We start from the raw sequence: 15,780 nt of genomic DNA, 5'->3' as shown, positions 1-15,780 counted from the left end.
TATATATATATATATATATATATATATATATATATATATATATATATATATATATAAAGCTGGGATAAAAGGAAACTTTCATACTTAGCTTAATACTAGAAAAACGGGTCGCGTTCCATGATGGACATTTGTACATATGTAATTTGATAATTATTTTTAATAATAATATCAGAATTTAATATATTATTTTAAAATAATTCTCAAATATTGATAAATTTATATGAAAAACATAGTATTTATAAAAATTATAGGTAGTACATAGAATTTTAAAATATTATCAACATTATACATTGTGGATGATTACGACAAGATAATTTAAACATGAAATTAATTTTAACAAATGAAATATAAATATTAATCATACTAATATGGAATTATAATTTCAAATGGAAAATACTAGTGAAATTTAAATACTTTATTTTATAAGATACAAAGATATGGAAGGTTGAACACTTACTAAAAATTTACATGTGTTTATGCATTTATTTATACAAATATATATATATATATATATAATTTATATTTGTTATTATTATAAAATTTTTAGCAGAAAATTGGTGAAAAATGTAAATTTTGAAAATATTTCAAATCATTTTTATAATTTTAATATATAGAAACGTAAATGTAAGATGGTGAAATAAAACGACATCGTCTTAAAGAGGTCAGCACTTGCACACTGAATTTAAGGTTTTGACGGGGAAAGGCAAGAAGGTCACAACAGTGTGCTTGCGATTGGCGTGCCCCGCATTCTTCTTCTTCCTCTCCCATTTTCCGCTCGCGATCTTAATCTTGGGCTCCTCTGTCTCGCAAATAAAAAGGTACCATCCATTTCTAATCCTCTTCTTTGATGCGTTGGAACCCTAATAAAATCAACAACGAACGTTTATTACAAGGTGCCATTGAATTTCGCTCAATTGCTCTTGCAAATTTTCAATTTAGTTAGATTGCCGGTGCTTAAGACGATGGGTGTGTCTAATTTTGTGACCAAATAATGGGTTTTCTTTATTCTTTTAGACCCGTAAAACGTTTGGAATCCTTTTGAAATGTGTTTCATTTCTTAATTGAACGATTGATTCGTAGATATTTGAGTTTCTATACTGGTTTAAAGATCATTTGATGCCGCCGCTTTTTGTTCTGTGATTAATTGATGCCCCAGACGTGTGTTACCCGGTGCTGGTTTTCAATTTTCAGATTTATCCGGTGTCTCACTCTCCTTAGTGCGATTAAATGATGCTTTTTTTTTTTTAATAAATAAATAAAGATCTATTGTAAATTTTGGAAGTTTCTGATGGGCTTTTAAGATTCACATGAAGGTTTGATCCACCTCCTGTGGATAATGATGTCTTAATTCTCAAATATCTGATACCCATTACCTGATTTTCAAATGTGTTCGAATTCTCGACGCTTTTTCCTTGAATTGTTTTGTTAAATGATAGGTTTCTTGTTTTCTTTAAGAATTCTTGTGGATTTGAATGCTTTATTGCTGTTAGTTGGGGGTGCTAGAGAAGCCACCCTATGCATGATTCTTTTGTGTTGGGACGTAAAGTATGCAACTACAACAACAACAATTTATTCTATTGCATAATTTCCTTCGACAAATTCAGGGCTATGTGTAAAGTATGAAACCAATGCCTCAAAATGGGCTCAGAAATTATAATTGTGTGCATATTTATATAGCTTTTGCAGTGAACTTGTATTGTTCCTATTCGGTACTAAAGTAACTGAATAGGTACTTTAGTCATTGCTCAGCAAAAAAAGTTTTAGAGTGCCCCGTTATTAAATCTATGTATAGTTTTTTTATTTTTGACAAACAAATTTATTTGCTGTTGATTTCACATTGATGAAACAAACTACTTGTGGTATCTGCATTTTTTGGGCTTTATGTCTGGAATCATGGCTTACAATTTTGAACATCTGAACATCATGACTAATTCTTTTTTTTCCCCGACTTGCGTCTATCTCTTCATAAGATGCGTTAGGTGAAAGTTTAATTGTATCATAAATTTGATTTGATCAGTTATTTATATTCAAAGCTAAGTCTTTTTGAGACTTCATTCGTTTTGGTACAACAGGATTTTGAACTGGAAGAATAAAATCTTTAAAGTCAAAATTTTCTACTAGTATTACTCTGTTTATGGTGTTCCCTTTTTGTGAGCAAATTTGTTTTTGTTTTCCCTTTATAGTGTTCCCTTTTTGTGATTAAATTTGTTTTCATTTTTCCCCTTCTTTTGAATTCAAAACATGACTGTGCTTGGAATATTTACTTGTCATACGCAAATGTACTGAATGTTTATATATTTATTTTTGTAAAGAGCACCAAAAAAGTGATGGTAAAGGCATACACACAAGAGCATGTTTACAAGCATCCATGGGAGCGTGTAACATCTGCATCTTGGCGAAAATTTGCTGACCCTGAGAACAAGCGTACGTTATCTCACATCCTTGAAGTTGACACTTTGAATCACAAACTTGATCCTCAATCTGGGAAGCTTTACACCACTCGTGCCATCGCCATCCATGCCCCAGGGCCATGGTTTATTCGCAAAATCATTGGTCAGGATATCTGTCACTGTGTTGAATCAACAGTCGTTGATGCTCAATCAAAGTCGATGCAACTCACAACCCGCAACATCAGCCTCCAAAACTTCATAGAAGTGGAGGAGAAAATTCAGTACAACCCTCATCCAAATAACCCAAATGGATGGACACTTTGCCAGCAGGAGACTAGTATAAGGATCAAACCGTTATCAGCACTGGCATCGATGGCAGAAAAGGTAGAGCATCGATGTGCTGAGAAGTTCGTGCAGAATAGTGCCAAGGGCAGAGAAGTTATGGAGAGGATCTGCAGGTATCTTGAAGCTGAATCTCATGGTATTTCCCTCTGATTTTACTTCCTTACTTTCGCTTGTAGTTCTAATTTCTAGGCTCTTATGCTCTTTCAGAGTAGGAAATAAGAATGAATGCTGAATGTATTAATATGGAGGTCCTGTCTTGGAATTTCTGCTCCTCAGTTCATAGATTTTTCCTGAAATTGCTCATCTATATCCAGTGCAAACTTTTTGTATTATTAAAAGGAAAGGGAGAACCCCTAGAACTCTATTTAAAAGGAAAGGGAGAACCCCTAGAACACTGTTTTGATTCACTTTCTTCTGAGAATTGGAATATTTTTGAGATATTATCTTGGAATTTAGTATCATTTTTGGTCCATGATAAACTAGTCAGCATTGTCTGAATTGTTGAACTAAATCCACAGGAGCATACAGCCTTTGAACTTGGATAATCCCTGTTGGCACTTTGTCATCTTGTGACGTGCCTCATAAACTACCCTTTAGCTGTAATTGTTTGACAATTATATTTCTGAGTTTTGATATTCAAGAAAACCATCAGAAAATATTATCAATGTGGCATACATTAACTGTTCACTTTAAATGAATCTCAACAAATGATGGGATTAAAAATTAAGACAAACTAAATATTAATGATATGTACATGAATTTGGTATATATATATATTTTACTTTCCTCGATAATCAAACATAAAAATGTGAATTTCTTGATATTTTTATTTTTTATTTTTAATATTTTCTGAGTCCAAGCCGGATCTTAAGAAAAAAAAAATTCTTGAAATAAGTATCGAATTTGGAATGTGATATTGAGTATCAAATTAGAAAATAACTAATAAATCTATGTTTGGGAGAGACCTTGTATTTGAATTTGTATGAATTTGAATAAATGACTATATAAAATTGCATTGAATTAGGTTCACATAAATCTAAATTCAAATTCAAAATCCAAACACAGCGAGTCATTAGTATTATTTGATTGTATCTGAAAATAAGTATTAATTATAAGTGTTAGGAAGCTAATAGTGTTTCGAAAAAAAAACTCACTTTGCATACAAATATATTATAATAATATTATTATATTACTCATCACTTAATTATTATATCATAATATAACAAAATATTATTAAATTAATGTTAATAACATTATTAAATAGACTAATATTTCAAACTAACCCTTTAAAATATTTTCTAATTAGTAATTATGATAATTAAAGTTTTAACTTTTCTATTAAATAAAAAATATATGGTCATGGGCTTTGTGGGTTTCAGGAGGAGGGGGAGGAGGAACAGGAGTGGTGTCGGGGCTCCGGCAAGGGAAAAGATGGGAAAAAGAGAAAGTGAAATTACAAGTTTTAAAATTTACATGAATTTGTCACTGTCACGGTCTTATAATAATATTATAAGACATAAAAAGTATGTTGGAATTGGTGTATTAGAGGAGGGTGAATTGGAATTTTAAAACTTTTTTTTATGTGAAACCAGATATCAGTAGTACACAACTTAGGGTCTTTCTAAGCATATACCAATTGCGCAGATTAAAATAATATGCGAAAATTAAATCATGCGCAACATTCATAATATATCAAATATAACATACATGTGAAAGAATATAAAATGTTGGAAATTAAAAGTAGACACACAATATGTTATCGAGGTTCGGCTAATATTGCCTACGTCCTCGCCTCAAGCTCACAAGTAAGAGAATTCCACTAGTTGCTCACTTGCGGGTGGAGCGACACCGTTTACAACATCTTACAGTTTGATGTACCTAATTCTCTTAACCGGGTCTGAACCAGTTTGGGACTATTCATAGGGCTAGTCTCCCTCTTCCGACCATACGTCGGGAATACAACAGATAATCAATATTTTTTGGTACAAGGAAATGCTTCTATTACAAGCAAATGTGTACAACAATGAGCACAAATATACTCACGTAAGATATGCAAATAAGCTCAATGTGAGAATGTGATTTTCACAAAATTAATCTTTGAATAAATATGTGTATGATGAGTGCTCAAAGATTTTATGTCCAAATAAAAAATTTCTTCAAAAAATATTTCTTTAAATAAAGTGTTGGAGAATCTAAGGTTTATGACTCAAAAATATTTTCGCAAGCACAAACCAATGAACCTTTGAATCTTGCAATGGATGTGCAGGATTCATAAGCAAATAATATTAACTCTCAAGAATATTTATCAAATGAAATATGTGGGAGAAACTAAGATAATACTCTCAAAATAAGGTATAAAAGATATGTGCAAGATGAGAGTAAAAACGATTTTGATTTGTAAAACGAATGCCCAAACCAAGATTTAAAACTATGCTCTCTTGAAAGATTTATCAAAGAAATAATAAAAGAGAGTATAAGTAGTATGCTTTGAAAAGATTGAAAGAATTTGAACAATAAGAGGAGTATGAAAATTTCAGAGAATTTTTCTTAATGATTTTTGCTAATCTTCTACTAATTAAGACAAATGAAGTGGTATATATAGATATTATTAAAAATATAACCGTTGAGGACATTAAGGATATTTTGAAAATTGTTTAAATACGTTTAATGAAAATTTACCCCGATTTACTGTGGTAAAAATTTTACCAACCCGAGAGGTTCGGTCGACCGTATTCAGGGTTCGGTCGACTGTATTCAGGGTTCGGTCGACCACATTGCTAAGTTCAGTCGACCGTGGTAATTTTGAACTAGGGATTCGGTTAACCGTCTCAGGGCGATTTTGAACCCTTCGTAGGTTCAGTCGACCATAGCTAAGGTTTGATTGGCTGCTCATGTGGTTCGGTTGAGTAATGCCAAAATGAACTACACATTTGGTCGGCCAAATAGTTAGGGGTCAGACACGAGTTAGTTCGGTCAACTTAGGACGATACGTTTAAAAACTAAACATTGGACTGAACGAAATCAACAAGTTGACTTCTGACTTGTTCGGTCGACCGAGGCATTTATACTGCCAAGGGTTCGGTCGACCGAAGCTTTGACTTTGGTCAACTTTCTCAGTTCGGTCGACTAAGGTCAAATAACCTTGCGATGGTCAGTCAATCGAGGCTTTTAATTAAGCCCAAAAACCTGGTGTCAGTCGACCGAAGTTTTTGTAAACTTCGTTTTAACCCTAACCAGTTAGTTATTTAAGAAATGAGTTTCTGTGTAAAGTGTTGGTCCTTAGGGTCAGTCTATGGTCATTTTGAGTTTACATCCACATCATGCATGTCATGCAATTATTACAGATCAAATTAAAACAAAATGTAATACAATTGAAAGTAAATGTCTTCTTCTTCTGTCTTGCTCTTCAAGCCTTATGGAATACGTCAAGATGTATGATCTTGAGGTCCTTCTGGCTTCCATTTTCCTTGTACCTCATGTGCATGTTAAAATATAAACCTATTCACATACTAAATGTACACATGAGATACAAATGTTTTGTTAGCATCAAAACAGGGATCAGACTGAAAAAGTCAACAATCTCCCCCTTTTTGATGATGATAAACGCATTAGAGCAAAATGGGATAAGCCTAAAAAGGCTTCCCCTAAGATTATGCATAAATCAAATTTAAACAATATAGCACACGCATATTAAAGAAAGAATACAATTCAAAATATTTGCATTCTTTTAGCAATAAGGCACAACAACGGACATGCATGTAGCTTAGATAATTACCCCATTAAAAACATTTGCCTTTAGCAAAATCCCCCTTTTGGCATCAGCAAAAAGGGCTAAGTATGAAAAAAATAGTCATTTAAAACAAACTTAACAAAAGAGAACTCCTTTTTCAAAAGCATTTTCCCCCTTTTTATCTTTTAAGCGCAGAAAAAAAAATTCTCCCCTTTTTTAATCATATAGTATTTTGGGCATTAAAACAATTTTAAGGACATAACATTGTTGACTTTTTGAGTTTGATCCTTATTTTGATGCTGACAAAATGTCTGTATCTCATATGTACATTTAGTGTGTGAACAGGTCTATGTTTTAACATGCACATAAGGTAAAAGGAAAATGGAAGCCAAAAGGACCTCAAGATCATACATCTTGGTGTATTCCATAAGGCTTAAAGAGTAAGACAGAAGAAGAAGACGTCTACTTTCAATTGTATTGCATTTTGTTTTAATTTGGTTTGTAATAATTGCATAATATGCATGATGTGGATGTAAGTTCAAAATAACCATAGACTGACCCTAGGGACGAGTACTTTACCCAGAAACTCATTTCTTAAATAACTAATTGGTTAGTGTTAAAGATTAGGGTTAAAACAAAGTTTACAAAAACTTAGATCAACCGACGCCAGGATTTTGGGTTTAATTAAAAGCCTCGGTTGACCGACCATCGCAAGGTCATTTGACCTTGGTTGACCGAACTAAGAAAGTTGACCAAAATGAAAGTTTCGGTTGACTGAACCCTTTGCAGTATAAATACCTTGGTTAATCGAACAAGTCAGAAGTCAACTTGTTGACTTTGCTCAGTCGACCGTTTAATTTTTGAACGTATCATCCTAGGTTGACCGAACTAACTTGTGTCTGACCCCCAACTATTCGGCCGACTAAATATGTAGTTCATTTTGGCATTGGTCGATTGAACCACCTGAGCGGTCAATCGAACCTTAGCTATGGTCGATCGAACCTACGAAGGGTTCAAAATTGCTCTGATACAGTCGACCGAATCCCTAGTTCAAAATTACCACGGTCGACCGAACTTAATAATGCGGTCGACCAAACCTTGAATACGGTCGACTGAACCTCTCGAGTTATTAAAATTTTTACCGTAGTAAATTAGGGTTAATTTTCATTAAACATAATTAAACATTTTCCAAAATACCCTTGATATCTCCAATGGTTATATTTTTAGCAATATCTATATATACCACTTCATTTGTCTTAATTAACATAAGATTAGCAAAAATCATTAAGAAAAGTTTTCTGAAATTTTCATACTTCTCTTATTACTCAAATTCTTTCAATCTTTTCAAAGCACACTACTTATACTTTCTTTTATTATTTCTTTGATAAATCTTTCAAGCGAGCATAGTTAAACCTTGGTTTGGGCATTCATTTTACAAATCAAAGTTGTTTTTACTCTCATCTTGCACATATCTTTTATACCTTATTTTGAGAGTATTATCTTAGTTTCTCCCACATATTTCATTTGATAAATATTCTCAAGAGTTAATATTATTTGCTTGTGAATCTTACACATCCATTGCAAGATTCAAAGGCTCATTGGCTTGTGCTTGCGAAAATATTTTTGAGCCATAAATCCTAAATTCTCTAGCACTTTATTTAGAGAAATATTTTTTGGAGAAATTTTATTTGGGCATAAAATCTTTGAACACTCATCATACACATATTTATTCAAAAATTAATTTTGTGAAAATCACATTCTCACATTGTGCTTATTTGCATATCATACATGAGTGTATTTGTGCTTATTGTTATACACATCTGCTTGTAGTAGAAGCATTTCTTTGTACACAAAAATATTGATTATCTGTTGTATTCCTAACGTATGGTCAGAAGAGAGAGACTAGCTTTGTGAATAGTTTCGGACTGATGCAGACTCGATTAAGAGAATTAGGTGCACCAGCCTGTAAGGTGTTGTTAACGGTGTTGCTCCACCCGCAAGTGAGCAACTAGTGAAATCTTCTTACTTGTGAGCTTGAGGCAGGAACATAGGCAGTATTGGTCGAACTTTGATAACATATCGTGTGTCTACTTTTAATTTTCAACACTTTATATTCCTTCACATGTATGTTATATTTGATATATTGTGAATGTTGCGCATGATTTAATTTTCGCATATTATTTTTATCTGTGCAATTAGTTATATGCTTAAAAAGACCCTAGGTTGTGTACTACTGATATCTAGTTTAACCTATGAAGAAGTTTTAAAATTCCATTCACCCCCCTCTTGGGAATGAACCAATTCCACAAAGTAATAGAGTAGTATTAAATTATAAAATACTATGATGTAATTACACTATGATTGTTTATTTATTATATTATTATGTATAACCTTAAAATAAGATAAAATTAATATTTTTAATATAATCAATATAAATATATAATAGTAAATTTTACTAATTATATAATATACAAAAAATAGTAAAATATTATTGTATAATAAAATATAATGCTATGGCGGTTATTTTATTATATTATTATTTTATATTAAATAATAAATTATGTTATAATATTATAGTATATGAGATTTTTATTTAAATTTAATAAATTACATATTAAAATATAATACTTATAAAATATAAGATAAAATATAATATTAATAATATAGTAAAAAAATAATAATAAATTCTTCAAAGTTTGTGTGCCCGTCAATGAATTAAACTTTGTTTGTCAATCACCCCTTTACTTCTTTTTAAGACTCAAGTTAATGCCACAAGCTTGTCTTCATGACATCCCCCCTCTCCACCTACCAACCAAATTAAAAAGTGAATAACTAATCCTTGTTACTATCTTCACTAATGGCAATCGATGTCCATTTTGTTTGAGCAGGTTTTTCATTAGAGAGCTAGGGGAGTCGAAACCCCATTTTTCTCTTTGGTGTTTCTCTTTCGGACTTCATATTTATTTTTGGCATCTTCAACTACACTAACTGATCCGAGAAAGTTCAAAATGGTAAAGTGGGGCTCAACAATGATTTTGACCTTATGCACATAAATCAAGATAAAATCTCTGTCATTTCAAGTTGTTCAACTCTCTTTCTACCAATTCTGACTGTGTTGGGTGATTTAGAGTAGTCTGAAATAGTAAGAAGAGGTTTGACAATGATTTTGACTTCGAGTATGCAAATTGAGGTAAAACCCGTATCATTCCGAGTTTTTTCTACTCTCTTTTTGTCAATTTTGACTATAACAAGTGATTCAGAGAAGTTTGAAATGATAAGAAGAGATCTAATAGCGATTTTTACTTCGAACACTTAAATTGAGGCAAAACCCCCTGTCATTCTAGTTTTTTCTACTCTCTATCTGTCAATTCTAACTATGTTAGATGATTTGAAGCAGTTTGAAATGGTAAGAAGAGGTTTGATAATGATTTTGACTTCAGATATGGAAATCGAGGTAAAACAAATCGAGACAAAACCTTGTTATGGCTTTTTTGGTCTTTTTCTAGTAATTCTAACCGCTTCAGGTGATCCTGAGCAGCTTGAAATGGTAGGATAATGTTCAACTCTAATTTACCCTCCTATACGAAAATTGAGGTAAGAGTCCAAAAATTTCTGGATTTTCAGCTCTCGTTTTTCCAAATTTGACTATACTAGATGATTTGAAACAGTTTAAAATGGTAAAGAGGGGTCAAACTATAATTTTGACTTCTTGTATGGAAATTAAGGTGAAATTATAACTTTTTTGTAAGTTTTTAACCTTTATAGACCCCACATACCTTTTTCTTTATTTTAATAAAATAAAATATTTTTTTTTCAAAAAACAAAACTAATATTTTAATATTTAAAATTTTAAAAAATAAAAAATATAACAGTGAGCCTTGGTGGCTACATAATCATGTTTAATATGTTTTGATGATATTAACCTATTTGTTGTTTCTAGTGGTTTCCCATCTTTGCAAATCATGTTTAGTATAGGTTCAACTAACAAATACATGAAGTACTGGATCAAAGGCAATAATTGGATCGAGTAGACATCAAGTAGAAAAGATCAAAGTGGACACTCACTCGAAAGTACTCAAGCACATTCGAGGAAGCTAATATATGAATTATATGTAATGTGAAGTGTTTGAGGTAGTATGTTTTATAACTCTTGCGATTTTATTTCATGCATGATTTCTAAGCAAGAGTTGAGCAAAATGCACATGCATATTATGACACATGAGTTTATACGATCTCACTAAAGTCACAAACTCAACTCTCATGGTTTTCAAAGTTAAATCAAAGTGTTTGAGAAAAGAATCCTAAACTTAATTTTTTTTTTTTTCAAAAGGGACAATTTTTCATATGTCTTGGTTTTATAAACTTCTTCATACTTGGTCACGATTTCGACAAAATATGTTTTATGATCTAAAGACTCAAGAAAGTCAAGTATATTTTCATAAAGGACATTATAGTATATAAGATATCAAAATGAACTTTCAAATGTGTTTTCATAAACAAGATATCTTATATTCAAATGGAATTTCATAAGGACAAGTTTTAAATTATATTAGTATTGACTTGTTGAGTCTGATCCCTATTTCGATTATGAAAAACCACAACATCTCATCTGTGTGTTTAGTCTTCAAATAGATTTATGATACAAAAGACACAAATGACGGATGCAATATGGAAGCCATAAAGTACTTAATCGAACACAAATTCTGGTGTATTCCATGGTGTATTAAGGAGCATAAGGCTTGAAGACTTTATTTGTTTTTTGTTTTTAATAGTAATTAGGGTTGTATGTGCATGCATTTCATATGGATTTAATTTGAAGCTCATAATGTGTAACGTCCCGACCCTCAACTCGAGCCCTAAGTTCTACTAAAACATAACATACACATTTCTTTGATACCATAAATAAATACAACCTGCCCTAACAAGGGAAAATGGGTGTTCCATCTTGATCATCATATACATACACAGCGGAAAAAATTCTAACACATCAAACACATACTAGAGTTTCTAACTGTTTCCAATTACATACCAAATCCATATCATAATATTACAAACTCCAAAAAACATAAAAACTGCTATCTATGCCTCACCAGCTCTAAAAATATCTAACAATTATTTATCACCAGCCCGACGGTATGCTAGACTCTATCCCTCGAAGGACCTGAAACATGATTTGTATAAAAGGGTGAGACACCTCTTAGTAAGACGGATCATATTATTATCAGTGTGTGGCTATCATGAGATTTCGTGTAAACATATATCTGATAACATTTAATTACATTTAATTGGAATTTTAAAAACTGTACCGAACTATATACCTAAAAAGACATAATTTTTGAATAACATATTGATGACTCAATATAGCTCATTCTATAGTAAATATGCATATATATGCCTAGAAGATACAACCTAGATTGCTGAATTAGGGTCGTCACGCTATCACATACTACTATGACACGCTATCACATACTACTACGACATGCTTCCCCCCATGAAGGGTTGTGCGGCCCATAGGCTGGGCCTAGCATATAGTTGACCGACTATAGCTAAGTCAAACTAGGTAGTAAGTATGATTAAACCTACCCCATAATTAGAATTCTACATCGAAGGGTCACTCAGAATTCTACATCGGATGGGGCCCCGAAATTCTATATCGGGAAGTACTCCTCGGGACTCTAATCAACTATCCAATACCCACACTCTATCTAAGACGTGTGGTTGCACTATCTCCCAACATATAGCTACGGTATCGTGCTTATTACATAACATCATATTCACATGATTCTAAAATCATATATGACAATTTACATCATAAAATTGAAATTATAATTCATTTTTTATAAAACTGTATAAAATATAAATTGTTCGTAATTCTGTGGAATATCTGTCATAAACTGTCTCGGTATAAAATCGTTATATTAGACTCGACATTTAGCGGTCATATCAGATATTGGCTTATAGCCATCATATCACATCTCGACATCTAGCCGTTACAAATCAGTATTACACAAAACCTGTTCATTCATGCCAATTAAAATTGTACTCATGCCACACAATTTTTTACCTGGTAATCATAAATAAAATAACTGCTTTAGAAAATAGACATTGTGCTGAAAATAGGGGTATAAGTATCTCCGAATTATTATTTTATTAAAATATAGATACGTAGTTAAGTACAGGAAAAACGAAGATAATCAACCCTACCGCCTTTGGTTCGTAATAAAACACGTGTAAGGTTTGAAACCATAAATTCCAACCTGTGAAAACGTTCAGAAAGCCCAGTACTTTAATCTAAAACTATTATATTCAAATTTAATTGGTTGGTTTTGAAAATAACATCGATTAACCGATCTTTAGGCTTGAAAATCCTAGAAAAGCTATAACTATATACATATAAACATATCCAGTATTTCAATCGGTTAAAAATTGTAAAAGTGTCTGACATAATATAATCCTTTTACCTAATTCCCAAAAAATGACCCGGAACTCCCAAAAAACGAAACCTTAACTTTTGGAGTGATAATCGAAAAGCTCAGATCAACAATCCGCTCCCCTAGACTTGTAGATAATTTCTCCTAGATCCTTGTAGCAGCTTCCGATCGTTGAATTAGGCGACGAACGACGAGAGAATCGAAGAGAGAGAGAGAAACAGAGTAGGGCACGAGTTAAAGAGAGAAAAAGAGAGAGAGAGAAACTGATTTCTTAATCACTAAGCAACCAAAAATCATATTTATAAGTCATTGACCCGATCATATTCTTCGACGAAATGGCGAATTCGTCGATGAACTGCAAAAGAACGTTCGTCGACGAAAGAAAACCTTCGTCGAAGAAGTATAAACCTGAAATTTCAGTCGTTCGAGATTTCTTTGTCAATGACGCCCTAAACTTCGTCGACGAATACAGAAGGGCCTTTGTCGATGAAAATAGGAGATTCGTTGATGAAGCCTACTGAAATTCCATTTAAAATTTTCTTTTCTTCTTTTCTTATTTATTTCTTTATTTTTCGGGTATCTACAATCTCCCCCCTTATAAAAATTTCATTCTCGAAATTTGCTAACTATTCTCCATCACATCCACTGAACTATCACTGATCTGACTCTAGGAAGAGCCGGCGGCCACCCACATAGTAACCCCATCCCAAGTTTATTACCTACCCTCACTTATGATGGTGGAATACTGTGGTTACATACAATGTCTCGGGAGATTACAATATCCATACAAAACTCTCCCGAAGGCCAAACATACACTAAACTATAAACAAACCTACTCTAAACACTATACATACAACAGACTCTTACTTACTATTCTACTCACCTGTTTAGCTATGAGCGTCTCTGAATAACTGCGAATACTTTTGACGTATCTCTTACTCTAACTCTCACGAAACTTCCTCCACTACATGATTACGCCAAAGTATCTTTACTAGCATAATGCTCTTAGACCATAGCTCCTTCTCCTTACGATCTAGGATCTGAATTGGTATCTCCTAATATGCTAACGTGTCCTCTAGTTCCAAAGACTTATAACTGATCACATGTGAAGGATTTGGAACATATCTCCTAAGCATGGACACATGGAACACGTCGTAAATCCTAGACAGTGCTGGGGGTAATGTTATGTTGTATGCCACCAGATTGACTCTTTCCAAGATCTCGAACGGCCCGACGTAACTAGGGCTCAGCTTTCCCTTCCTACCAAACCTCATCACCCCTTTCATCGGAGCAATCCCGAAAAAAATTGCATCACCTATATCAAAATCCAACTCCCATCGGCGTGTATCTATGTGACTCTTTTGCCAACTTTGTGCTACTTTAATTTGTCCCCTGATGAGCTTGACCTTCTCAGATGTCTGCTGAACGAGCTCTGGCCCCACAATCTGTTGCTCACCAACCTCATCCCAATACAATAGAGATCGGCATCCCCGGCCATACAATGCTTCATACGGTGTTACCTCGATATTGGTCTGATAACTGTTATTGTAACGACCCAAAAAATAATGGTTTTTAAATAATGAAGAGGGAGGGAAATGGAAACAGAAACAGAAAGAGGCAGTAGGCTTTGTCGACGACATTGCACTTTGGATATAATAACCAGGAAGTAATACACCGGGCCTCGTTGACGAACACAGGGAGTTCGTCGACGAGCGCATAAGGGGACCTCGTCAACGAAGCCACGCCTCGTCGACGAGAAGATACCAAGAAAGGTTTTTAGACAGTTTGAAATTCGTCGACGAGGGTGGAAGTTCGTCGATGAAATTATTAAAGGACTCGTCGACGAGGTGACGTGTCTCGTTGACGAATCTGGCACTATAAATAGTGAAAACTTGGATTTTTATCAGATTTTCAGCACAAATTACCCCTCTCTCTCTCTCTCTCTCTCTCTCTCTCTCTCTCTCTCTATAAAACGCACCCCTCTCCTTCTCTCTTTGATTTTGGCCCCGTTTCACGCCGGATCGACGATCTGAAGCCACCACGACGCTCCTGACAAAGTTCTTTGCAAGTCTGCTAGAACTGATCGTTGGTGGAGTTGGTTTGGATTTTGTCTCAATCTCAGGGTAAGACATTTTATTCGGTATTTGTCTTTCCCTCAATTATAAGAAATACAATACATGAAGAAATACTAATGTTTTGTTCTAGGGGATGTGGTTTTCAGGGTGTTGAGTGGAGAACCCTGCGGGTATAGGGCTAGAGTACAGTGGGGACTTTTCAAAGATAAGGTAAGGGAAATATGCTATGCTAGAAAATTTGAATATGTTAATAGAATTTTACCAACATGTATGTATACCAGTTATTATGTAGTTTTAAGAATATGTGTTCTTAAAGTATGTGTGGCCTGAGTAGATAATATTTGATGTAGAACTTTATACTATTTTTCCGATATATGAAGTTATACAGGACATATAGATATAGCCATATATTCACAGAGATTATACAGAAAGATATATGTACATATACAACTTTTATTCAAATAGTTTCACTAAACATATATATATATATATATGTATACAGATGTTTACTCAGATCAGTATGTTATAGTTTTATACAGATCAGTATATCACAGATATTTATCCAGAATAGTATATTACAGTTTTACTCAGATCAATATATTACAACTTTATTCAGAATAGTATATACATTGTTTATAGTATGTCATGTTCCTATTACCATAATATACAGAGTATACAGACAGAATATACATATAGATACATAAAGATAGCATCAAGATGCTACAAATACAACATACAAAGATTATAATATTTACAGTACAAAAGAAAGCGTTATGGTAATTTTGGAAACATGATGAAAACAGTAAAAG

At 33.1% G+C, this 15,780-nt stretch overlaps 1 protein-coding gene across 1 annotated transcript; it reads left to right on the top strand.

The window, feature by feature from the left end:
• The first annotated feature begins 667 nt into the window (after positions 1-667).
• LOC131147939 (uncharacterized) lies at positions 668-3,142 on the top strand. Its single transcript, XM_058097611.1, has 2 exons — positions 668-818; positions 2,313-3,142. The coding sequence occupies exon 2, from the start codon at positions 2,328-2,330 to the stop codon at positions 2,883-2,885; it is 558 nt and encodes a 185-aa protein (XP_057953594.1). The 5' UTR covers positions 668-818; positions 2,313-2,327; the 3' UTR covers positions 2,886-3,142.
• The last annotated feature ends 12,638 nt before the right edge of the window (positions 3,143-15,780 follow it).

This window comes from Malania oleifera, chromosome 2 (assembly GCF_029873635.1).
Source record: "Malania oleifera isolate guangnan ecotype guangnan chromosome 2, ASM2987363v1, whole genome shotgun sequence".
NCBI classification, from domain to species: domain Eukaryota; kingdom Viridiplantae; phylum Streptophyta; class Magnoliopsida; order Santalales; family Ximeniaceae; genus Malania; species Malania oleifera.
Note: the sequence above shows the minus strand (reverse complement) of the source record. Positions and strands in the feature narration are given on the sequence as shown.

Coding starts and splice junctions, on each gene's coding strand:
- LOC131147939 (XM_058097611.1), top strand. CDS start 2,328: ATGGTAAAGGCATACACACAAGAGCATGTTTACAAGCATCCATGGGAG.